This window comes from Rattus norvegicus, chromosome 7 (genome assembly GCF_021556685.1).
Source record: "Rattus norvegicus strain SHRSP/BbbUtx chromosome 7, alternate assembly SHRSP_T2T, whole genome shotgun sequence".
NCBI classification, from domain to species: Eukaryota; Metazoa; Chordata; class Mammalia; order Rodentia; family Muridae; genus Rattus; species Rattus norvegicus.
The window spans coordinates 73,162,742-73,187,862 of NC_141540.1; the positions used below are offsets into that span (position 1 = coordinate 73,162,742).

Genomic DNA, 25,121 nt, shown 5'->3' on the forward strand with positions numbered 1-25,121 from the left:
AAAACACTTACAGGAAACTGATCAGGAACACGGAACTTCAGAGAATTTGAAAAGAAACCACTCCAGAGAAAGGTGTGTGTGTAGCGGTCATAAAGGATGTAAGATTGGGTCCTAAGTGTTTTCTCAAAACTTCCCATCAAGCTAAGACATCAGCATTGTCTCATCCAAAGAACAGAACGAAATGTTCACATGCAATAATGCCCAAAACACTGTGTGATAGAAGTCTGCCCTTCTCTGCACTGGCCAATATGTAACCTATGAGCCCTGTAAACACCTGAAATGTGGCTAACGAAACTGAGACCATGAAACTTTCCTAACTGAAGCAGTCACATGACTAGTCACTACTGGTGTTTCACCGGCCAAGCTATGGGTTCCTGGTGGGGGAGGGGAGGCTCTCTAATCCGTTAAAGATTGGGCAAATTGATACATTACTCTATTAAATGTTGTGATGGTTTGAATAGTAACAGCCCCCAAAGACTCATGCGCTTGAATGCTTGACCCATAAGGAATGGCACTATTAGGAGGTACAGCCTTGTTGGGGGAAGTGCACCACCATGGAGGCTCACTTTTGAGGTTCAAACTATGCCCAGTGTTAACCCAGTCTCCTTCTGCTGCCTGTGAATCAAGAGGTAGAACTCTCAACTCCTTCTCCAACACTTTGCCTGGGTGCTGCCATGACCATAATGGACTGAACCTCTGAACCTGTAAGCCAGCCCCAGTTAAATGCTTTCCTTTATAAGAGTTGCCTTGGTCATGGTGTCTCTTCATAGCAATGAAAACCCTAACTGAGACAGAAGTATTAGAGGCTCTAGATACATCTGGAAGTCTTAGCTGGTTTTAGGGTTGGGGTTGGCACAACCCACCGAGGGAAGGGAGAACTCCTGGTGACAATTCAGTAATCTCCCATTTCCTGGCTAAGGACAGTGGGAGTAAAGGCCTAAGGCTCTGGTCACTCAGGGGATACTATAGTCGCAGAGAGTGAGATTGAGGCCACCCCAGGGCCATCTGGGTGCTGATATCACTTAGGTCAGTGGTGCAGGCTAATGGAATGCTTGTTTGGGGGCAGGGTTTCCAGGGCCAGAGGAGGGTCTCAGGGTAGGAGGAATGTCCTAGAGTTATCATTGCTGGAATGAAACACCATGGCCAAAAAGCAAGTTGGGGAAGAAAGGGTTTCCTCAGCTTACACTTCCCACAGCACTGTTCATCACTGAAGGAAGTCAGAACAGGAACTCAAGCAGGGCAGGAAACCTGGAGCCAGGAGCTAATATTAGCAGAGGCATGGCAGGGTGCTGCTTGCTGGCTTGCTCCCCTTGGCTTGCATAGCCTGCTTTCTCATAGAACCCAGGGCCACCAGCCCAGGGATGGCACCACCCACCGTGGGCTGGGCCTTTCCCCATCAATCACTAATTAAGAAAATGCCCTACAGGCTTGTTTACAGCCTGGTCTTACCGGAGGTGTTTTCTTTTTCTTTTTTCTTTTTTTTAAAATATATTTTATTTATCTATTCATTTGATGTATGTGAGCACACTGCAGCTATCTTCAGACACACCAGAAAAGGGCATCAGATCTCATTACAGATGGTTGTGAGCCACCATGTGGTTGCTGGGAATTGAACTCGGGACCCTCTGGAAGAGCAGACAGTGCTCTTAACCACTGAGCCATCTCTCCAACCCACAGAGGTATTTTCCTAATTAAGGTTCCCTTCTCTCAGATGACTCTAGTTTGTGTCAACTCGACATACTATCCAGCACAGGGACTAAGAACCTGGGACTTTTCTGGCCACCTTCAGGTTCCCTTCTTTTTTTTAGATTAAGATCTTGGTCATAAGCCCTTTTGCCTAAGCCTGCTCACAAAGGAGTCTCTTCAGTGAGCAGGCTTGTGACGTAGGTCATGAGTTTATACATGCTAGGCCATTTGCTTAGCCTGTGGGCTAATGCCACAGCTGGTAAAGACATACTGCCACTGGGTCTTGGATGAGGAGCTGGTAGGAAAGGCATCTGTGGAAAATGCCAATACAATGCTGTGGCCAGGAACCGGATCTCAGTGTCAACGAATAAATTTGAGTTTCTCATGGTGGCAAATAAGGCAAGGCTTCCCATTCCCTGCACCGTTTAAATCTCACACTGGGAGGGACAGAGTGAGGTTACTCTGGCTGGTCTTCAATCCCCACTAAGTCTGCCAGAGTTGGCGCATTGAGACTGAGTAGAGTCAGTGTCGAAGTCGTTACTCACTACGCCCCCAAGTGGAGCAAGATGGTGCTCATGTGGCTGCCCGCTCTGTGCCACGTGAAAAGTCGTTGGTCGTCCGGCAAAGGCCCCTCACATCTTCCGGCATCGCAGACATGTGTCCGTGAAGAAATCATATGATATTCATCTGGCAGCTTTTCTGCTATGATCACTTCTGTCGCAGTTAGGAAAGGCTCCAGGATATAGCCGTCTCCTTCTTAAGGCTGGGGCCTTGCTGCCGCCTTGAAGGGGGACTGTCTCCTCCGTGGCTCATGGCTCAGGTCCCTGAACCACTGGGATAAATTTAGCTCTGAGATAGAGTCCGCGTGAACCATTTAGCCTCCTTCCAGGCACATAAGGGATGCTTAATGATTGGTAGCCCCTAGTGTTTACTCACAAACACCTGTGTCATCTGTCCCACATGTTCAACAATGTGATGATGCTGCATTCTGTGATGAGCTACTATCTCAGGTCTAGCCTCTAGATGAGGGAGAAATATGTGCCCAAAACATAATTCTAAAATCAGTGCAGAGTGGTATGTAATAGTCACCAGCGTCTAAAGAGCATTTCTCATTTCCTCCTCCTCCTCCTCTTCCTCCTCCTCCTCCTCTTCCTCCTCCTCCTCTTCCTCCTCCTCTTCCTCCTCTTCCTCCTCTTCCTCCTCCTCTTCCTCCTCCTCCTCCTCTTCCTCCTCCTCCTCCTCTTCCTCCTCCTCTTCCTCCTCTTCCTCCTCTTCCTCCTCCTCCTCCTCTTCCTCCTCCTCCTCCTCTTCCTCCTCCTCTTCCTCCTCTTCCTCCTCTTCCTCCTCCTCTTCCTCCTCCTCCTCCTCCTCTTCTTCTTCTTGAGAAAGCACATAGCTGCATGTACTTGTATGGGTCAGAGTACAATATTTGGGAGTTGGTTCTTTCCTTTTACCTTGTAAGGAAGGTTTGTGTTGTCTCTGCTGGCCTAGGAGCTTCTGAGTGATTTTTCTATCTCCACTTCCTGTCTTGCTGGGATTACAGATATGCATCACCACATCTGTCCTTTTTGTGGGAGATGGCATAGGTCTCACAATGCAGTCCGGGCTGGCCTGGAACTCAGTACGCAGACCAGGCTGGTCTTGAATTCACAGAGATCTGCCTGCCTCTGCCTTTCCAGTGCTGGGTTAAGAGCAATGTGTATCACCATACCAGCAAAATCTGGATTTTTTTCCCCTTGGGTTCCAGGGATTGAACACTAGTGAGTTAGGTTTGTATAATAAGCCCTTCTATTCACTGAGCTGTCTTACCTCCGTCTTGCTTCTTTGTTTTAAACAGCCTGCATTGGTAAGGTTTCCTATCAGGACCCGGAAATCATGGAAACAGGAAACGGAACAAGGAGTCACCAAACAACATGTCTTCCTTTTCTAGTGTCATAACAAAACACCATGACCAAGACAACTTGTCAAAGAAAACATTTAGTTTGCGTCTTATTGTTCCAGAGGGTGAGGACCATGACCCTCACAGTGGGGACCATGGCCACAGCATGCAAGGAGGCATGGAGCTGGAGCAGTAGCTGAAGGATCACATCTAGGGACAACAACAATGAGGCTGAAGGAGCACCAGCTTTATTTTCTTTGACATTATAAACATTTTTTATTAGTTTATTATGTGTAGATGTGTGTGTATGCATGAGGACACGTGTAGACGAATGCAGGTGTCCCTGGAGGCATCAGATTCCCCTGGAAAGAGACATATGTATCTCTCTCTCTCTCTCTCTCTCTCTCTCTCTCTATATATATATATATATATATATATATATATATATATATATATATATATAAAATTTCCTTTTTCTTTTTTGAGAAAAGGTCTCTTGGCTATCCTGGAACTATCTATGCAGACCAGGCTGGTCTTGAACTCCCAGAGATCCTTATGCTTCTGCCTCTAAAGTGCTGGGATTAAAGGCCTGTGCCACCACCATGCCCAAGTTCTTACAGATATTTTATATATTATTATTATATTTTATTAGTTCATTTCATTTTATTTTATGTGTGTGGCTATTTTGCCTACATGTATTTATGTCTGTATATCACATAGGTGCCCAGTATCCTTGGAAGCCAGAAGAGGGCTATTGAATCCCCTGGATCTGGAGTTAAGGGCAGTTATGAACTGCCATGTGGGTGCTGGGAATTGAACCTGCGTCCTTTAGAAGAGCAGCCAGTGCTCTCAGTCACTGAGCCATTTTTTCCAGCCCTTTCTATTCCATTTTGTTTTTTTTTAAGTAGCCAAGATATTATGGCATGAGTTATGTTCCTTGAAAAATTAATATATCAAAGTCTTCCATACTCTTCAGAAAGAACCAACCCAGTAGCACCTTGATCTTGGGTCTTTGGCTCTCAACATCCCGTGTCAAATTTCTATTGTTTAAACCAATTTCAATGGTTTAAACCATTGTTTAAACATTGTTTAAAGTGCCATCCAGCTCATGGCACTTTATGACAGCAACCCTGGCAAAACTAATATACCCACAGAATTGCTTTTGTGACTCACTGTTGGGTTGTAACTGCAACCTCTCACACCATACAGGTCCCCCCTACCCCCTAATGCTGTTTCTCATGTCTCTAATGTTTGCAGACACTGGGTGGGATTGCAGGGCCTGGAGGGAGGTGAGGCAATGAGGTGTCAGGCAGGTGGGTGTCATCAATGAGAGCTGGCCTGACCCTACAGTTTCACAATCTGAAATGAGTGTGCCCTAGTCACCTCACGTACTCCAGCTGCCACTGAGGTACACGTCTTAATGACTGTTCTGTTGGAATGCACCGTTCCCCGCATCATGGGAACACCTGAATGACCAACAGTCATGGATCTTTAAAGTAGAATCAGATATACTTCTAAACCCTGGGGCATGGTCAGATATAAAGGAAGAGGAAGTGTTTCTTTCCTTTTTTTAAAAGCCTATATGAGTAGCTGTCTTCAGACACACCAGAAGAGGGCATCGGAGCCCATTACAAGTGGTTGTAAGCCACCATGTGGTTGTGGGATTTGAACTCAGGACCTCTGGAAGAGCAGTCAGTGCTCTTAACCGCTGAGCCATCCTCCAGCCCATTATTTTCTTCTAGGAGTTGCTTGTTTAGTAGATACCATCCTACTTAATCCTAAAGGAGCCAAAGTCGAGGCTGCAGCTCCTCTTCTCTCTCTTTTGGACTCTTCTTGGACTCAGACTTCCTGAGACAACCAGATGGCAGGGCCTGGCTTCCATGACTGTCTGTGGACATTCGTCTGTGCAGTGGGTACCTGGAAGCACATAGGTGTGTGCCATGAGCTCATCCATGCCTATAACTCAGGGTACGCATTACTTGCTGGACCAGTCTCTGGACAGACTCCTGTCTGGCGTCTCCACCCATGCTCTCTTTCTCTTCCACTCACTGCCTTACGGACAGACCCAAGACATTCTTCTGGGCTCTGCCTTCTAGGCGACAGCATTACCCTCCCACAACCCAGGAACCCTTCTGTTTTTTCCCCCCCACATAATATTTTTTTATGAGCCATAAAAAGTGTCTGGGAGTGGAGAGACGGCTCAGTGGTTAAGAGCACTGATTGCACTTCTTCCAGAGGTCCTGAGTTCAATCCCCAGCACCCACGTGGTGGCTCATAGCCATCTATAATGAGATCCAATACCCTCTTCTGGTGTGTCTGAACAGCTACAGTGTACTTAGAAGAATAAATTCATCTTTTAAAAACCCAACCCATCAAATATTATGTGTTGGACCAAGGACATGGCTCATCACATGCTTGCCTGATGTGCAAAAAGCCCTGGGTTCAGTTCTTAGCATCACAAGCCCCATGTGCTCTTTGTTGCATATTTCTAAGCCTTCCACTCAGAAGGTAAAGGCAGGAGGGTGAAGTTCAAGTTTGTCTTTGGCTACTGGGCAGTTTCAAGGCCCGCCCAGGCTACATGACCCTTTGTCTCAATAACAGCATCGACAACCAAAGCCCAACCAAGTAGTCAAGCAACAACAACAAAAGTACCTAGTACTTGTTGTTTACTAGGTGACAGTATTGCTCTAAGCCTTTTTGTATCAGAATATTCTATATCCACCCATGGCCAAAGTCACCCTATGTGTTCCGTTTTACAGATAATGAACCAGCCAATTTCGCAGTTAGCATCTTCGACAGGACTTGAACACAAATAGTCCTTTCTGAGAGTCCATGACTATACTATATCTGTAAGTGCGGTTGTTCTGCCCACCGGGTGGACCTAAGAATTCATTGTGTTAGGTGCCCAAGAATGTGCAGGGGAGGAATCAGTTCAGGCACCAGGGGGCGCCATAAGCCTGGCTTTGGCTCTTCAGCCCAACCCTGAAAGGCAAGAGGAAAGCCAAAAATTCCAACTTGATACTGCCACCCTCAAACCATCCCTCCATACACTAGAGTTTCAGGTTTGGTCTTTTGTTATCCTACCCAGCAAAAACTACAGGACAATCCTCTGGTTATGATGGTGACTCAGAGGTTGAGCAAGGGAGTGTGAGCGCGCTTGCGCGCGCGTGTCTGCGCGCGTCTGCGTGACTCTAAGGCTCTGAGGGCTGTCATGTGTGAGAGCCTGCTGCTACATGTTTGACACGCAGACGCCCGTGTGTGTGTGTGTGTGTGTGTGTGTGTGTGTGTGTGTGTGTGTGTGTGTGTGTTTTCTTGTGGCTAGGGAAATTGTAAATATTTGTTTTGGGGTGTGTCTCAGTGTTTACCTCAGAAACAGATAGGAACTTTGCCAAGGTTGCACAGCATTTTCCGCATTCAAACTTAGCCCCCTATGGATATTTTGGATGTGCCAGAATTGGTAGTCCTCAGTGGCTATCACTAGGGTCTGGGATGTGGTATCCCGAGCGGATTCCTCTTCCTCCAAGTGACTCCGGGACTCCAGAATTCTTAGCTAAGGGTTCCCCTCCCCCACTTCCTCCCTACAGTGTCACGGGACTTCTAAGGCGTTCCCGCTGTGGAAGGAGGTGAACCTAGTTGTGCGGGGCCTCAGGCTCCCAGCTGCTTTTCAGGGTCCTCCACTGAAGGACGCACACAACCCAGAGCACAGTCCCCCGCGGCCCCAACCTCTGGCCCCGAGAGAGTTTTTGTGGTAGCTAGGCAGTTTGGGGTGGCATGCCTCTGCCAGATATTAGCTGATTTTTTTTTTCCCCGAGGTGTGGGGAATGGATCAGTGCTAAGGGGATTAGAGTAAGTGAGGGTAAGCCTCCCTCCAGTGTGGTTAAATAGAACTCCAGCTTTGCCCTCCCTACTGCATACTTCCCCACCGGGTACATACATGTTCACCCCACTTTCTTCCTCTTCCTCCTCCAGCCCACTTTCTCTTCTCTGTGTCGTCAGAGCTCCAGGGAGGGACCTGGGCAGACAGAGAAGCCGGAAACAGCAGGCCGGGGCAGCCAGGGTTTACAGTGAAGAGGAAGGCCGGGAGACGAGTGCGTGCGTGTCTCAGTGTATGTGTGTGTGTGTGTGCGTGCGCGCGTGTGTGTATGTGTGTGTGTGTTGTGTACACATTGAGTTTTTAGGGCCAGCCCAGAACCCGCTGGACAGACCTACAGACCCATGGGCTTGGTAGTGCCCGCTGAGAGAGGGAGAAGATAGCAGCGGGGCTGCCGAGGTGAGGGGATGTCTGCGAGTAGGGAAGGTTGGGGGGGCCTTTGATTAAATTTGAGGGATGGATTTTCGGGGCCACTCGGATCCTCCCCTCTGGGCGGGGCAGTTGGTCCCCTGGAAATTGTTTCATCTGGGGTTAGCTGATGGCACTGGGTTTTGGCAGTTTCCAACTTTTGAAGGACTTGGGTGGGTACAGGCCTCCACACTCCCGTCCCCAACGTGTCGCGTCACCTTTCCCAATCTTCAGCCCAGCAGCTCCTGGGACTTGGGGTAGTCGCTGGATAGAGGGGAAGGAGGGTTCTCTGGGTCGGGGGGGACATGGCTGCCCCTCCCTAGAAGTTGATGCTCCAGGATCCCCGAGCCTGTCCAACCCCTAGCTGCTGCCCGCTAAAGGTTCCTACTCAGGGTGTGGCTGAAGGGTGAGAAAGACCCAGATGTAGACCTCATGGTGCCCCAGAAGAGGGGGACTTTCCCCCTTCGCATTGCTTGCTTGGCTGCAGTAAACCCTGAGATTTCCCCGTGGGAGGGCGGCCGGCTGGGGGTTAATCCTCCTCTTGCTGACCTGGCTCCACCTCCTCCCACCTTTTCCCACCCCCACCGCCACCACCACCACCGTCGTATACACACACATTGGACAAATCAGGGAAACCCTTGACTTTTAATATTGGGGCCCCATGGTCAGCAGACTCGGAATGCAGGAGAAGGGGGATAGGACTTAGGCCACCAAGCTTAGGAAGAAGCTTCTGGGTTGTCGGGCTTCCCCTACGGCGGCGGGGAGGGGTAGTCTGGAAGGGAAAGCTCGCCCCGCCTCTCGCAGTGTGGCTCCGCCTTCCCTCCCTAAGGGACTGATCACAAACAGCGTTGGTCGGACGGTCTGGTCGGTCGGTCGGTGTCCGGGCCCGACCTATAGACCCTGTACCGTTACTGACTGCTCGGGGGAGAAATATGGCTTCATGGCGTCTGGGGAGGGAGGAGGATGAGGCTTGAGTTGTTCTACAGGGAGATTTAGTGGAAACGGGAGCTGCTCGTGCCTTGGCGTCCCCAGTCCCCAGTAGGGTAAGGTTAGGGCCAAAGGTCTGGAATCTGAACACTCCAGAGACTGGGAGGAAGAGGGAACAGAATCCTCCCTTAAATTTGAAAATAAGCTGAATGTGACTCCTCGAGGTGCCCCACCCTAAGAGGGTAGACAGTTTTAGAGCAAAGCCTGGGGGAAGGACCCTAAGTACGAGCTGAGTACTCTGCCTTTGGGAGTAAGAACTCGGAGTGGGAGAGCAAAAGGCGAGATGGTTAGGGGTGGGACTGTCCTGTGAATGGGCCTCCTTCTCTTCTGTATGGGAGTCCTGGGCGAGTTAAGAGGCTCGAAAGGCAGGAGGAATTGGGGAGACCCAGGGAGTTTCCATCCCACCTTCCTCCTCATCCTCTCTGAGAGGCCATTATGAGAAACGTGAACTGAGAGCCCCCCAACCACTGCTCTACCCAGCCCACTCTGAGGCCCTGAGAAGTCTCTGCTCCCTCTCCCTCCTTCCCCCTGCCTTTCCTCTTCTCCTCCTTTGGTGTTTTGGCTATCTTGTTGCCTCCCACTTCCAGGCTGATGAATCTGGATTGCTTCGCTGCTCTTCCATCACCCCCCCTCCCCCATCCCAGCTCTTCCTGTCCTCTCTATCTTCTTAAGGTGATGGGATGGAAACAATTCTAACAGGACAGTATAGTGATTAATCCAAACGATGGTTAAGAGCCCCATTACGAACTCCTTGCCCAGTGGCCTTGGACGAGTTAACCTCCTGAGCCTTAATTTCTTCATCTAGGAAAAGGGATAATTGTATACTTTAAAATAGAACTGGAGAGATGGTTCAGTGGTTAAGAGCATTGGCTGTTTTCCCAAAGGACCTGGGTTTGATCCCCCCCCCCCCCACGGCAGCTCACAACTGTTTATAACTTCAGTTCTAGAGGCACACATATATACAGGCAAAACCATTAAAATACTAAAAGCTAAAAAAAATATTGTGAGGGGGCAGTGATGTGGCTCAGGGATATAGCACTATGTAGCCTACATGAGGCGCTGGGCTTCTTCCCTAGGGAGGTGCGCACATGTGCATGGGCACACCCGCACGCATGCGGGCACTCTCAGGTATGCACACACACATATGCACAGGCACAGACACACATACACACGCGCATGTGCACACAAACACTCGTGTGCACACACAAACACACATGGGAGCTGGCACACACACGTGGTGGGCACACACACATACACACACACACACACACACGCACGCACGCACACGTGCAGTTGTTGCTGAGTTCCAGTGAGCTAAGGTATTGAGACTGGTATACCTATGGCATAGTGCATAAAGACTAGGAGACACTGCTACTCACTTTACCACCATCTTCATCACCTAGCTTGGTGACTTTTGCAGTGTTGGGCACTGAACTTACAGTTTCACAAATACGAGGCAAGGCTGGCACTCTACCACTGAGGTGTCTTTCAAATTGTCTCATAGTGTCTTAGAACTTTGAGAAGCTTCAAGGTACACCATGGGGGTCAGGAAGCAGGGAGAGAGAAAGTAGAGCTAGCAGAATCCCTGTCATCCACGCTTGCCTTCCACAGAGTTACTGCGGCTTTATACCCTGTTCCCATTTAAGCTCTGCTACCTGTGGTATCAGTTAACCTGCAGGGAGTCACACTTTGAGAAAATGAAATGGAAAAAATACAAGAAAAAAGGAATATATGGATGGTAAACAAGTTTGTTATAGTATGTTTTATGATTTATTTATTACTGCTGTTGATCTTTTTGTGCTGTCAATTTACACATTAAGCTTTTCATAGCTAGATATGGGAAAATGTAGTAGATCAGGGGTAGATGCTGCGAGCTGTCTTGGGCCCTGTGCATGGTCTTGGATCCCAGTGATGTCCTGCGTGCCCTTTTCAGACACGGGTATCACATGGATTAAAAACTAAAGTTGGAGTCAGGTGTGGTGGTGCATGTCGATAGCCCCAGCCCTTGCAAAGTTGGGACAAGAGTCTGAGGCTGAGGCTGACCCTTCACTGTGGTGCATGCCTTTAATCCCAGCAAGCAGGAGGCAGGGGCAGGGGCAGGGGCAGGGGCAGGGGCAGGGGCAGGGGCAGGGGCAGGGGCAGGAGCAGGAGCAGGAGCAGGAGCAGGGGCAGGCAGATTTCTCTGAGTTCAAGGCCAGCCTAAGAGACATAGGGAGATCCTCTGATGCACTCAGACCACTTGCTTACTCCATCAAGACCCTGAGTTTGTTCACGGCACCTCTAAAAAATTAAAATTGCTTAGTGCTTTTAAATATTTAGAAAGAGCAAGAGGATGGTGGCATGCACCAGAATCCCACTGCTTGAGAGGCTGAGAAGAATGGGCTCCTTGAGCTCAGGAGTTCAAAGGCAACCTGAGCAACATAGCCAGAGAATCTGAAAAACAAAAAATTTAGAAGGTGCTGTATTCATTCAACCTTCCTTTTCATAATAAGAAGATCAAACCAGACCAGGTCTCAAACTACCGTGGAAACCACCTGTCTTCATGGAGCCTGCTCTTTCCCTTCCGTCCCGTCTTGTGTCCTCTTTCCCTCGCTGACCTAGCTGTAGTCCTCCAGCTTGCGCATGTCTACCACTGAAGGCTTTGCCCTGCTTTGGACATTGACCAAGAGAGCCTGTAGCTTAAGGTGCCCTGGAAATAGGTATGATCAACTGATGGGAGGAGACTATTGTGACACTCCACATCCTAACCCAACTCTGTGGGACTTTAGCTTGAGCTAATGAGAAACTAGAAAGGGCCCGAAGCTCTGGAAAGATCCAGCATTCTAAGCCCAGCAAGACAAAAGGAGGTTCTCAGCGAGCCCATCAATATGGAGGGGCTGCAGCCGTCCCAGAAGCCAGGCTGCTCTCCTGGGAGCCTCACTGAATGGTCTTGCCCTTCTTTCCCAGGCACCCTGCGATATCCCAGATCATGTCTCTGTGGAGTCTAGTTTCCAAGATGTCCCCAGAAAAACTGCAACGGCTCTATGTTGACTTTCCACAACACCTGCGGCATCTTCTGGCCGAATGGCTGGAGAATCAGCCCTGGTGAGTCTTGTTCCATGTGTCCCCCTCATCTGAGAGCCCTTGTTGTTAGTAGAAGTCAGAACCGAGGACCTTTAGTGTGTGTCTAATGGCCAAGACTTGGTAGGCCACACATGTTGACACGAAGACACTGCACCTCTTAGAAGGCTGAACCAAGAAGGGAAGCCAGGGCTGGAATAGAAACAAATGTTTTACCAGCCAGCAGAGTGGGGAACAGGAGGCATGGGTGGTGGTGGCTGCAGAGAACCTGCCTAGATAGAAAAGAAACCTGGCTTCCTTGCTATAAATTGAGTCTCAGAAGCATTAAAGAAACCCTGGCCTGAGGCATCCTAATCCTACTGTCCCCACAGGGAGTTCCTGGTTGGTTCAGATGCTTTCTGTTACAACATGGCTAGTGCCCTACTTTCTGCCACTGTCCAGCGTCTTCAGGCCTCTGCAGGAGAGCAGGGGAAAGGAAGCAGCCTCTTGCAGCACATCAGCACCTTGGAGGTGGGGCAAAACCGGAAGGGAAAAGGTTGGGGTGGGTCGTGGTAGAGCTGGAGTGAGCACTGGATACTGGGAGAAAATTGGTCACAAGGTAGATGTCGAAAGCAATTGCTATTCCTGTGGTTAGGTGCTAGCTGGCATGCAAATCAGTTTTTAAAGCAAGCAAATGTAGGAAACTTGAGAGTCTATGGTTATGCTCTCTAACAGTGTATCCATGAGTGGGGGCAAGGAACTGGAAGAGGGAGGGGGCATGGGTGAGGGAGACTAACAACTGATTACTTTCAATTCTATAGAGCATCTATCAGAGGGACCCCCTGAAGCTGGTGGCCACCATCAGACAAATACTTCAAGGGGAGAAAAAAGCTGTTATAGAAGAGGTATTGTGCTACCCCACTTCCCATGTGTATTAGTCAGGGTTCTCTGGAGGAAGAGAATACAGAATGAATGCACACACACACACACACACACACACACACACACACACACACAGTTATTAGAATGCTTTATAGGCTGTGGTCCAGCTAATCCAACAATGGCTATGTACCAAATAGAAAGTCCAAGAATCCGGCAATTGTTTAATACATGAGGCTGGACGTCTCAGCTGGTCTTCAGTATACACTGGAATCCTGAAGACGTGAGCTCTAATGCGAGTGAAGGAATGGACTGTCTAGTGAGAGCGAGAGTAAGCAGGCAGAGCGAGCAAGCTTCCTCTTTCTGTGTCCTCTGTATAGGCTACCAGCAGGTGTGGCTCAAATTAAAGATGAACCTTTCCATCTCAAAACACCTGGATTAAAGATGTATTGTTCCTAATCCCAGCACTTGGGAGGCAGAAGCTAGTGGGTCTCTGAGTTCCAGGCCAGCCTGACTACAGAGGGTGTTCCGAGACAGCCAGGGTTGCACAAAGAAACATTGTTTCAAAAACCAAAAACAAACAAATGGAAAGATGTATCTCCTCACCTCAATGATCTGGGAGAGGTGTGGGTCTTCCCACTAGAAATGACTTAAAGAAAAAAAATCCCTTAAAGGTGTGCCCAGCCATTTGGGTTTTAGTTAGTTCCAGACACAGTCAGGCTGACAACCAAGAACAGCCATCACAAGTCCACACCCTATCAATTTGACTCACAACTATCTCCTTAGGTCATGATAATTTCCAAATGAAAACAATATCCAGGCCATAATTACACCTAACATAACTATCCAACGTACAATCTCAAACACATTATATACTTAAAATAGATGGCAGTAGCAATGTGCCCTAAGAAACATTCTTTTAGTATCTTAAACTTAAATATTACAACCACTGATATTCTTTTAATTGATATTACAATGCATGATAAAGAAATCAAGGGAAAAACAAATATCTGTACAAACACATTTTAAACAAAATATGACAGAAAAACTCACGTCAATTATAACTCTTGTTTCTTTTTCTTTTTCTTTTTTTTTTTTCTTTTCTTTTTTTCAGAGCTGGGGACCGAACCCAGGGCCTTGCGCTTGCTAGGCAAGCGCTCTACCACTGAGCTAAATCCCCAACCCCAACTCTTGTTTCTTTATCTCATCACCTGGCCTTAGCTGTTTTTGTTTTTGTTTTTGTTTTTTTTTAAAGTAATTTGTTTTATGTGCATTTGGTGTTTTGCCTGCATGTACACCTGTGTGAGAGTGTTGGATCCCCTGAAACTGGAGTTACAAAAAGTTATGATCTGCCATGTGGGTGCTGGGAATTGAACCCCAGGTTCTTTGGAAGACCTGCCAATGTTCTTAACCATTGAACCATCTCTCCAGTCACCTCAGCTGCTATCTGTATTTATTTCACCTTTAGCAATCACCTCAGCAGCTCTTGGCATTTTTCCTGGAGGACTGACCCATATCTTCATTTCTGAAGGGTCTGTGCCCTTTGTTTTTCTGCCTGGATTAGGTTGTTGGAGTTTCCCATCGATTTTAATCACAGGGAAAGGTAGCACCAAGAGATGCCGTAAAGCATCAGTCTCAGCCTATGGGCGGTGACCATGGGAAAACTCATATTTCTTGATGGTCTCTGGAAATGAGACACTGGCTCAGTAACAAAATGACAGTCATGAAGTAGTAATGAAAATAAATTTATGGTTGGGGTTCCTAAGACCATCAGAAATATGTTTTCTGATGGTCACAACCTGTAGGTTAGTTAGTAATCCATATCCTAAAGGATCTCTGCGTTCCAGACATAATCTCTCTTACCTCCACTGAGAAGAAGCAATCCAATTTCCCCATGGTAATCTGGATCAGTCAGCCCTCTTAACATTGTTATCCTTTCTTAGTCTGTGGGCTTTAGGGCATCAGAAACCCAAAGTGGCCAAGGGGGAAGTCTGAGCTTCAGTTCAATGTTTGTGTGTCTCCTGGCAAGGAGTGCTCCCTCCTCTGAAACCAAAACTCCTAGGCCAGCAGTACTTAACGCTGCAGGAACAGGAAGCAAAAATGTTCCTAGTGGGTTACAAGGGGTGATAGTGAGTGGAACTATTCTCTTTTCCTCCTCTTGATTCTTGGACCCAGAGATCTCAGTCCAAGCCATGAAAACCTAGGAAAAATTTAAACTCAGAACTCAGGACCCAGGATACCAAAGGAAGTTCCTGGGGTTAGAGTGAACTCCCAAAACCAAGTTTAGGGAGGCTTCAGGCAGAACAAGAGCTAAGGAACTAGTTCTGCCAGGAGAAAGGTGTTATCCTGAGGAGGTTCTGAGAGTTTTGGAAAAACTGCCAAAGGTACAAACGTCTTTAGGGTTGGGGGTTAGAGGTGGACATAGAGGACCGGTTAGAAAAGGCTCACCTCTCTGTATCTGTACCCCACTCCCCGCCCCTCCTGGTGCAGTTCCACCACCTGCCAGGGCCCTTCCATCGAAAGCAGGAAGAACTCAAGTTTACTACAGCCCTGGGCAGGCTTCAGCACCGAGTAAGGGAGACCAGGATTCTCCGAGAATCTCTGCAGCAGGGGACCAAGACTGCGCAAGGTGGGGTCCAGGGCCTGGAGGACAGAGGATTTGGGGGAGGGTTTAAAAGTAATCTTTTTGTAGACCTCTGCCTTAAGCGATGCTTTTTACACCCTTGACTTCTACTCCTGCCCTTAGTGTCTCTGAAGAACTTGATAGACCCTCCTGCCAATGGCACTGGTCCAAGTGAGGTGAGTTGGACTTAGATGCTAAGCCGGGAGGATGGGGCTGACTGAGGTGTGCGAGGGGACGGCAGGGAGGTGGAGGAAAGTCCTGATCCCAGGTGTCCCAGGAAAAAATAATGGTGGCCCTGGCTCAGGCTCCTTTCTGCTCTTAGGATCTGGCCACGATGCTGCAGGGGACTGTGGGGGACTTGGAGGCCACCCAGGCTCTAGTGCTGAAAAGGATTCAGATTTGGAAGCGGCAACAGCAGCTGGCAGGGAATGGCACACCCTTTGAGGAGAGCCTGGCAGGGCTGCAGGAGAGGTGAGAACAGGGCTGCCAATCAGGGAGCATGCCGGGGTGGGAACCCACTGTCTCTGCAAGACGGTACACAGGTGCAAGAGAGAGGAAGCTGAGGACGGTGACTCTGAAGTAGGCCAAGGCTTATAGAAGCTAGTTGCTGCAAGGCCGTGCAGTGCTCACATAGACCCTTCACAATAGCTCAGTTGAGAGTCGTCTGTCATTACTCTCTTCAAGCCTATGCCCAGGGGAATGAGGAGGCTGGCTTTTTTTATTTTTAAGACACGGTCTTACGGTGCAAGATGTCCAGGCTGGCCTTGAACTCACTGCAAGCCTCCTGGCTCAGCCTCCCAAGTACTGAAAGTATACATGTGGATCACCAGACCTCACTTTCCAGTTTTCCCTAAAGCACACAGTGCCCCAGGTAGTAAATTCATGAGAAGAGGCCGCTGGACTCTCCACAGGCAGCCTAGACCCTGACAATGAGCTCCGCATCCAGAGCCAAGACAGGTTCTAGAACCCCCACATCCACCTAGGTGCCTTGCGGCCACACCCATAACCTACCTGACACCTGCTCACACAATATCCCTGCTCACACAATATACAGTGCTCTTCCTGGGTTTGGGTTGAAGAAAACAACCTGAGAACTGTGTTCCCTGACAACTGCCCTGGCCCCAGGTGTGAAAGCCTGGTGGAAATTTATTCCCAGCTGCAGCAGGAGATTGGAGCAGCCAGTGGGGAGCTTGAGCCCAAGACCCGGGCATCGCTCATAAGCCGTCTGGATGAAGTCCTGCGAACCCTCGTGACCAGGTATAAACCATAAGCGCCTACTTGGCTGTAAGCAAACCCCAGGGAGTGAAGGGGTTTATAAAGAACCAGGGAACCAGGATCTAACACTACCGTCTCCCTCTCACCCCTCCAGCTCTTTCCTGGTGGAGAAGCAGCCCCCACAGGTTCTGAAGACACAGACTAAGTTTCAGGCTGGGGTTCGATTCCTACTGGGTCTGCAGTTCCTAGGGACCTCAGCCAAGCCTCCACTGGTCAGAGCTGACATGGTGACAGAGAAACAGGCCAGAGAACTAAGCCTGCCCCAGGGGTCTGGGGCTGGAGTGTAAGTGGAGAGTGGCCCTGGGTTGGAGGAGGCCTGACAGGGTGAGAGGAGTTGAGAGGCTAGCTTCATGAGAGTGGAGGTTAGGGAAAGAGACCTCTGGAGTGTGCAGACACTGAACTCTGACTTTAATGCAGAGAAAGGAAAGGGATCCATTCAAGAGGAGTCATTGGGATTTGGCCAAGATGGAGACTTCTCTCTTAAAAACCCCAGGAGAGGGAGGCCAGCAAGATGGCATAGTGAGGCTTGCTGCAGAGCCCGATGACATGAATTTGATTTTTAGAACCCATTTAAAAGTGGAAGGAGAGAACTGACTCCTAAAAAGTTGTTCTTTGACCTCTATATGAGTGCACCCCATCACACACATGTACTACTACTCATATGACAACAACAACAACAACAACAACAAAGTTAAAAACAAGCAGGCAGTGCACCTCCATGGAAGGGCAGGTTCTTAGCACGCTAGGGTCTGGGTTCAGTACTAGCAGTGTATATATAAATACACACAGAGAGGAGGAGGAACACGAACAGGATCACGGAGAGCCAGGGCCAGTGACGGCAGTGGTCAGCATCATTCCCCCAGTGACCCATGCTGCTCACCTCAGATGAGGCTGTTCACATTCTGACTCCCCTGGCAGGGAGAGCACAGGAGAGATCATGAACAATACTGTACCTCTGGAGAACAGTGTTCCTGGGAACTGCTGCTCTGCCCTCTTCAAGAACCTGGTGAGAGGCTGTGGGTGCTGGTGTCCTCGGACAGTGTGACTGACTCTTCTTGGAAAGGATGTTGAGGGCCCAGAGAGGAAGCTCTCAACATCTTTGCTCTGTCCTGCTCTCCTGTGTTCTCCCCCTTGTAGCTCCTGAAGAAAATCAAGCGCTGTGAGCGGAAGGGTACAGAGTCTGTCACCGAAGAGAAGTGCGCTGTGCTCTTCTCTACGAGCTTCATGCTGGGCCCCAACAAACACCTCATCCAGCTTCAGGTGAGTGCAGATTCCAGCCCTGCTGCCACAGGGATTCACTCCTCCTCGCTCCACTACAGCCCTGGAACCTCCTCCTGACTGCCTCATATTCCGTGTTTCTGGGATAATACACTAGGGCCAGACAGAGGTGGAGGAACAAGTCCTGGAGGAACATCTAGGGAGCAGTGTGTGTAGCAAGCAAGGCTTGTTGTTGTAGTTGTTTTGTTCGTTTACTTTCTCGAGGCAGCGTCTTGTGATATAGTCTATGCTGGCTCTAGACTCTTTTCCTTGAAATATTATTAATATTATTTAATAATTTAATTAATAAATAATTAAATTAATTATAATAAATAAAGTATATTTATTTATATTATTTATATATAATATTATATAAATATTTAATTATATTTATTATAAATATTATATATTTAAATTTATAATTATAATAAATCAATTATAATAAATAAATAATAAATAATTTAATTAATAATATTAATAATATTATTAAAATATTATTGCAGGGGGTGGGGGGAGCATGCACATGTCATGGTGCATGTATGGAGGTCAGAGGACAACCCTTCCACTTTTTTTTTTCTTTTCTTTTTTTTCGGAGCTGGGGACCAAACCCAGGGCCTTGCGCTTGCTAGGCAAGCGCTCTACCACTGAGCTAAATCCCCAACCCCAACCCTTCCACTTTTATGTGGGTTCTGGAGGTTTAATTTGGGTCACCAGGTTTGTACTGCACACACTTTTCCCTTCTTAGCCATCTTACTGACTCTCAAACTCCTTTTTCTTTCTCTCTCTCTCTCCTCTCTCTCTCTCTCTCTCTCTCTCTCTCTCTCTCTCTCTCTCTCTCTCCCTCTCTCCCTGTCTCCCTCTCTCCCTCTCTCCCTCTCTCCCTCTCTTTCTCTGTCTGCCCTTACTATCCTCTTAACTCCCCCTCCCCATGCCCTGAATAAACTCTATTCTATACTATATTGTCCTGTGGCTGGTCCCTCATGGGTAAGGGCTGTCTCAGCATGGGCCCACTGAGGCACCCCCTTTCCCTTACTCACCACACCTCCATAGACATAATCCCACCTCTCTTACTGGCTTACTGGCTTGTTCCGAATGGTGTGCTCAGCCTGCTTGTATACATCGGGACCACCTGCTGAGGGGTGACCCACAATGATCAAGGCCCTCCCACATCAATCACTAATTAAGAAAATGCTCCACAGACCAGCAGACCAGCATCATGGAAGCAGTTTCTCCATTGTGGCACCCTCTTCTCAGATAACCCTAGCTTGTGTCAACAAAAACCGTGTAGGTGGTTGTCATTATGCTGAAGGCAGGTACAGAATAGAATGAGGCCTGTCATTGGACGAGAAGGAAGGATGGGTGGGAGAAAAGTTTTAGAGAGGCAGAGGAGGCTGGAGTGAGGGGAAAGCAGCTGAGAGAAAATGGCAGGGTGTGTGTGTTAAGATTCTTCTCTCCGGGGCTGGGGATTTAGCTCAGTGGTAGAGCGCTTAACTAGGAAGCACAAGGCCCTGGGTTCGGTCCCCAGCTCCGAAAAAAAAAAAAAAAAAAAAAAAAAAAAAGAACCAAAGATTCTTCTCTCCACATAGTTACAGATTATTATGACTACTTTTTTTTTTTCTTTTCTTTTTTTCGGAGCTGGGGACCGAACTCAGGGTCTTGAGCTTGCTAGGCAAGCACTCTACCACTGAGCTAAATCCCCAATCCCAACCCTTCCACCCATGACTACTTTTTAAGGGATGGATGTGTATAGGATTTTGTGTTGTCTAGATGGACAAATTATATCTTATCAATTAGATCAGAGGATATGTTTGCTCATGGGCGACTTAATTGAGTTCGAGAGAGTGTATGGTGGCTGGACACACTGGGCCCACCACAGAATTGGGATGTGTATGCCTGGCGTGGTGGAAACCAGCCACAAGAGCTGTGAGTGAGGGCAGGGAGGCCTGGCAGGGTGCTATATTGGAACAGCTCTCAGACAGAGGGTCAGAAAGTACTTGGGGGCAGCATGGAGCTGCCAAGATAAATTAACGTTAGTTCTGATGCCCAGAGTGCAACCGCCATATACACACTTTTATTTTTACTGCAACAAAGCCCAACTAGGACATGTTTCTAGATAACACGATGAGATAGGTACTATTGCTAGCCTCGGTTTATTGATGATGACCTTGGGTCACAGAATAGGTTTAGGAGTTTGCCCAGATCACACAGCTTCTAGGCATTGGGACTGGTATTTGAGCCTAAAAGTCTGGCTTCCTAGCATTGAGTTGTAACAGCTTCTCTACACCAGTGCCCCCGCTGCACCTCACAAAGTATCCAGTGATGTACCACCAACCTTTATGTCATGTGAACTACGGGCTTCCCAGTACACCGGAGTAACGTCCAGCTCTCTGACTCCAGTAAGGAGAAACTTGTCTCTTCGCCCTGTAGGCCCTGTCTCTGCCCTTGGTGGTCATCGTTCATGGCAACCAAGACAACAATGCCAAAGCTACCATCCTGTGGGATAATGCCTTCTCTGAGATGGTAAGAAAAGACCCAGAGTGGGAGACAGGGGCAGGGTGCGTTCTTCTGTGGTAAGATAAGGGGCTGTCCTGGCTGGCGGGTGGCAATCATGTTAAGTCTTTCTTGTGGGCCTGCCTTTGTGCTTCTACTCATGTTGGTCCTAACAGCTGTCATACCAGGGCACCACACACAGCCTCTGAGAAATCAAGATGTCTGTGAGCTGGGAAGAGCCCAGGCCATCAGGAGGAAGACTGGCCATTCTCTCTCTCTCTCTCCTTTTACCCAGGACCGAGTGCCCTTTGTGGTAGCTGAGCGAGTGCCCTGGGAGAAAATGTGTGAAACTCTGAACCTCAAGTTTATGGCTGAGGTGGGGACCAGCCGGGGACTGCTACCAGAACACTTCCTGTTCCTGGCCCAGAAGATCTTCAATGACAACAGCCTTAGCATAGAGGCCTTTCAGCACCGCTGTGTGTCTTGGTCACAGTTCAACAAGGTCATTTCCCAGCTCTTTCAGTTTCCTACCTCAGCTCTTCACCCTTGGGGGGCACTCAAGAGCTCCTTAGCCTTTGCTTGCTTTGTAGCTCAGGCTGTCCTCAAACTCACTAGATAGCTCAGGCTGGCCTTGACCTCACAATCCTCCTACCTCAGTCTCCTACAGAAATGTACAGGAATGAGCCACCATATCCAACAGGAAACCTATGTTTCTGACTTTTTAATATTAGCTACTGTATTTTTCTCTGTCTCCAAAGTGAGATGGCTCAGGACTGAGTCAGTTATAAGAACAGGGAAAGGAACTCATGTCTGTGACCATGGTGTCATCGTGCACAGCTACCAAGTCGGTACTAAAGCCACCTTTCCAGGGACAATGCCTTCCCCTGGCTCCCACTTTAGGTCTCTCCTCTTTCAAACAAACAAACTGGAGGGTGGGGGAGAAGCTCTTGTGGCCAGAGAATGCATCACTGAAGAGAACAGGATGGCAGGACAATCATCTTCCTCTGGAATGGACCTTTACCGGGTGACATTGAGGACAGGACAGTGGTTATGTGGGTCTCCCATGCTAGGCTGCAGGCTTAAATCTCTACCCTGTCCTTCGCCAGTAGTGTGGACCTAAGGAAGTCACTTACCTTTCTGGCTTCCATTCCATTGCTATGATTGATTGCTATGTTATATACAGAAAGATCAGATAAATTAACATACGGGAAAGCCTGAAGAAGTGCCCAGTGTGGCCAGGTAAGTGGTTGCCATCGATGGGCCTCAGGTCCACTTTGGTCTTCAACCATTGATTCTCAAGCTCTCATAGCCCTGCACTGGTTCCAGTGCATCCATTTCCCCACTCACCTCTGCACTCCTCCCCCTTCAGGAGATTCTACTGGGCCGAGGCTTCACTTTTTGGCAGTGGTTTGATGGTGTCCTGGACCTCACTAAACGCTGTCTTCGGAGCTACTGGTCAGATCGGTGAGTCCCTGCCTCAGGGACCAAACACCTATGGCTCCCTCTCCACACCCAGTACCGACAGCCTTGTCCTTTCCCTCGTTCTGACCAGGCTGATCATCGGCTTTATCAGTAAGCAATATGTCACTAGCCTTCTCCTCAACGAGCCAGATGGAACCTTCCTCCTCCGCTTTAGCGACTCTGAGATTGGGGGCATCACCATTGCCCATGTCATCCGGGGTCAGGATGGTGAGTCACCAGAGTCCTCTGACTCCATGCTGTGCTCTCTCTGGTCCCTGGGGATGAGAATGCTCCAGCTATCCTTAATGTCTACCTGATCTTCAGGAAGTTCTTCCTAGGGTCTGACCGCCCATCTTCCTATGGGCTAACCTTCAACCCCTACGGCAATGGAAATGAGTGGGTCTCCTTCATTCTAGCCTTCACCCTCGGTCTCAGCTCACCACCTGTCACGGTGGATTGAGAGTGGATCTTGTTATGGAGCTGGGGAAAGAGGAGTTTGGATGAGGGGAGGCTTAGGGTCTCATTCCTCTTGTAGGCTCCTCACAGATAGAGAACATCCAGCCGTTTTCTGCCAAAGACCTATCCATTCGCTCACTGGGGGACCGAATCCGAGATCTTGCTCAATTAAAAAACCTCTACCCCAAGAAACCCAAGGATGAGGCTTTTCGGAGCCACTATAAGCGTGAGTGGGCAGCTCCGAAATCTTTTGTCACTCACTGTATCCCTGTTCTGACTGTAGCCCCCTTTCTGCCCAGTGTGGTCTCTCTTTTCTCTCCCATTTCTGTAGCCCCACCTCTACCTGCCCATCAACCTTCCCCCTCCCTCCACCTGCCCATCAACCCTCCCCCATCCCTCCACCTGCCCATCAACCTTCCCCCCTCCCTCCACCTGCCCATCAACCTTTCCCCCTCCCTCCACCTGCCCATCAACCTTTCCCCCTCCCTCCACCTGCCCATCAACCTTCCCCCTCCCTCCACCTGCTCATCAACCTTCCCCACTCCCTCCACCTGCCCACCAACCTTCCCCCCTCCCTCCACCTGCTCATCAACCTTCCCCCTCCCTCCACCTGCTCATCAACCTTCCCCCATCCCTCCACCTGCCCATTAACCTTCCCTCTTCCCTCCACCTGCTCATCAACCTTCCCCCCTCCCTCCACCTGCCCATCAACCTTCCCCCTCCCTCCACCTGCCCATCAACCCTCCCCCATCCCTCCACCTGCCCATCAACCTTCCCCCCTCCCTCCACCTGCCCATTAACCTTCCCTCCTCCCTCCACCTGCCCATCAACCCTCCCCCATCCCTCCACCTGCTCATCAGCCTTCCCCCCTTCCTCCACCTGCCCATCAACCTCCCCCCCCTCCACCTCCATGATAGTGGGATACTCACAGTTCTCCTTTCCTTCCTACCATAGCGGAACAGATGGGAAAGGACGGGAGGGGTTATGTCTCAACTACTATCAAGATGACTGTGGAAAGGTGAATAAACGGTTAGTGGGTGGAGACTGGGGCCGGTACTTGTCGGCAGGAAGGAGTGGCCTTTGTCAGTCACGTGTTCTTCCTTCTCTCCTTCAGGGACCAGCCCCTTCCTACTCCAGAGCCCCAGATGCCTGCCATGGTGGCCCCTTATGATCTTGGAATGGCCCCTGATGCTTCCATGCAACTCAGCTCAGATATGGTGTAAGGAGCTTGAGAAATGGGAGGGGACCGGCCTGGATGCAGGCTTTCGGCATTGCTGGCTTTTTCAGACTGCAGCAGGGAGCGAAGAATTTTCCTTTCTCGGAGGCAGGGTGTGGGGTTATCAGGGAGGGCTCGAATTGGACTTTGCTTTCTTTCCCTAGGTATCCTCCACAGTCTCATTCCATCCACTCATTTCAGAGCATCCCCCTAGAAGAGTCCATGAGTGTACTGCCACCCTTTCAGGAGTAAGTCAGAACCTGCGGAGGATGAGGTGGGGCAGCATTGTGTCATGAACCATAGGTAGCTAGCTTTTGTGAGAACAGCTGCGCAGGCTTCTGTGTGTTTATGAGAGTAATGTCTAAGACTCAGATTGCCAGGCTTGAGTTCCTAGCCCCCACCCCCCGCAGTAACGATAATAATGACTTTATTGCGAAGGTTATATGACTTCATAATGTGTGTAGGCCTGACCTGAGCGCTTATAGCAAACACTGTTAGCGTGGTCTCGCTCACCTGTGAAATTTGCAGTAACTGTATCTGCTGTATTGTTGGGGTGCTCGGGTTTAAGCTCAGAGCTAGGGACTGAGCACACGCCAAGCAAGTGCTCTGCCACTGACTACATCCCAGCAGCTGTGTAATGTTTATTTATTAATCTTTTTTAATCCCGAAAATGAGACATAGACCTTTTCCTTCCTCTAGTACTACTTGGTGGTTTCATCAGCTCTCAGACAAGGGCTTATCTGACTTCTGGGATTTGATATAGGGTGGACCTAGGAAACAGAACGTTTTTCAGACTAAAAACACATTGGAAACTGGACACACACACACAGACACACAACATTTTACAGGGGGGGACATCTGATCACAGATGCACAGAAACGGCTTGCTAAGGGAAGCCAGTCAGGATTTAGCATGGCAGCTTGTTTCCTCACTCATGTCTTGACTTTTGAATACCCCCCCCCTTTGTGCCTGCTTTTCCTTCCTGCTTCCAGGCCTCACCTTCAAATGCCCCCCACCATGAGCCAGATAAGCATGCCCTTTGACCAGCCTCATCCCCAGTAAGTGACAAAGCCATTCCTGGCCCCACCTTCTCTGTCCTTCCCTTGCCTACCCCACCCCTCCTAATTTTCTCTTCTGACCCCTGGCAGGGGCCTGCTCCAGTGCCAGTCCCAGGAGCATGCGGTGTCCAGCCCTGAACCCTTGCTGTGTTCAGATGTCACTATGGCGGAAGACAGCTGCCTAACTCAGCCTGTGCAAGGTTTCCCCCAGGGCACCTGGTAAGTGGCAACCTGGGAATGAGGCCTGAGAAAGTAGGTGCTGTGCCCGCTCCCCTACTTTTTCCCTTTTCCTTGCAGGGTCAGCGAAGGCATGTACCCTCCCCTGATGCCTCCCACTGAACAGGACCTCACCAAGCTTCTCCTAGAGGGCCAAGGGGAAGGTGGAGGATCCATAGGGACTCAGCCCCTCCTGCAACCATCTTCTTATGGGCAATCGGGGATCTCAATGTCCCACCTGGACCTAAGGACCAACCCCAGTTGGTGATCCCAACTGGAGAAGCCCAGAGACAGAGCCTCTTCTGTCTCTATGGACCCGC

The 25,121-nt window shown here is 49.2% G+C and overlaps 1 protein-coding gene across 1 annotated transcript; it reads left to right on the forward strand.

Moving 5' to 3' along the window:
- The first annotated feature begins 7,774 nt into the window (after nucleotides 1–7,774).
- On the forward strand, nucleotides 7,775–25,095 carry Stat6 (signal transducer and activator of transcription 6). Its single transcript, NM_001044250.1, is given in 22 exon segments — nucleotides 7,775–7,835; nucleotides 11,778–11,915; nucleotides 12,263–12,401; nucleotides 12,692–12,775; nucleotides 15,240–15,378; nucleotides 15,496–15,548; nucleotides 15,695–15,843; nucleotides 16,498–16,629; nucleotides 16,742–16,930; nucleotides 17,566–17,653; nucleotides 17,785–17,907; nucleotides 20,332–20,424; nucleotides 20,690–20,896; nucleotides 21,764–21,858; nucleotides 21,947–22,083; nucleotides 22,391–22,537; nucleotides 23,266–23,329; nucleotides 23,426–23,530; nucleotides 23,692–23,775; nucleotides 24,520–24,585; nucleotides 24,676–24,804; nucleotides 24,883–25,095. Coding segments are annotated over 21 exon segments (2,526 nt in total). The 5' UTR covers nucleotides 7,775–7,835; nucleotides 11,778–11,799; the 3' UTR covers nucleotides 25,070–25,095.
- The last annotated feature ends 26 nt before the right edge of the window (nucleotides 25,096–25,121 follow it).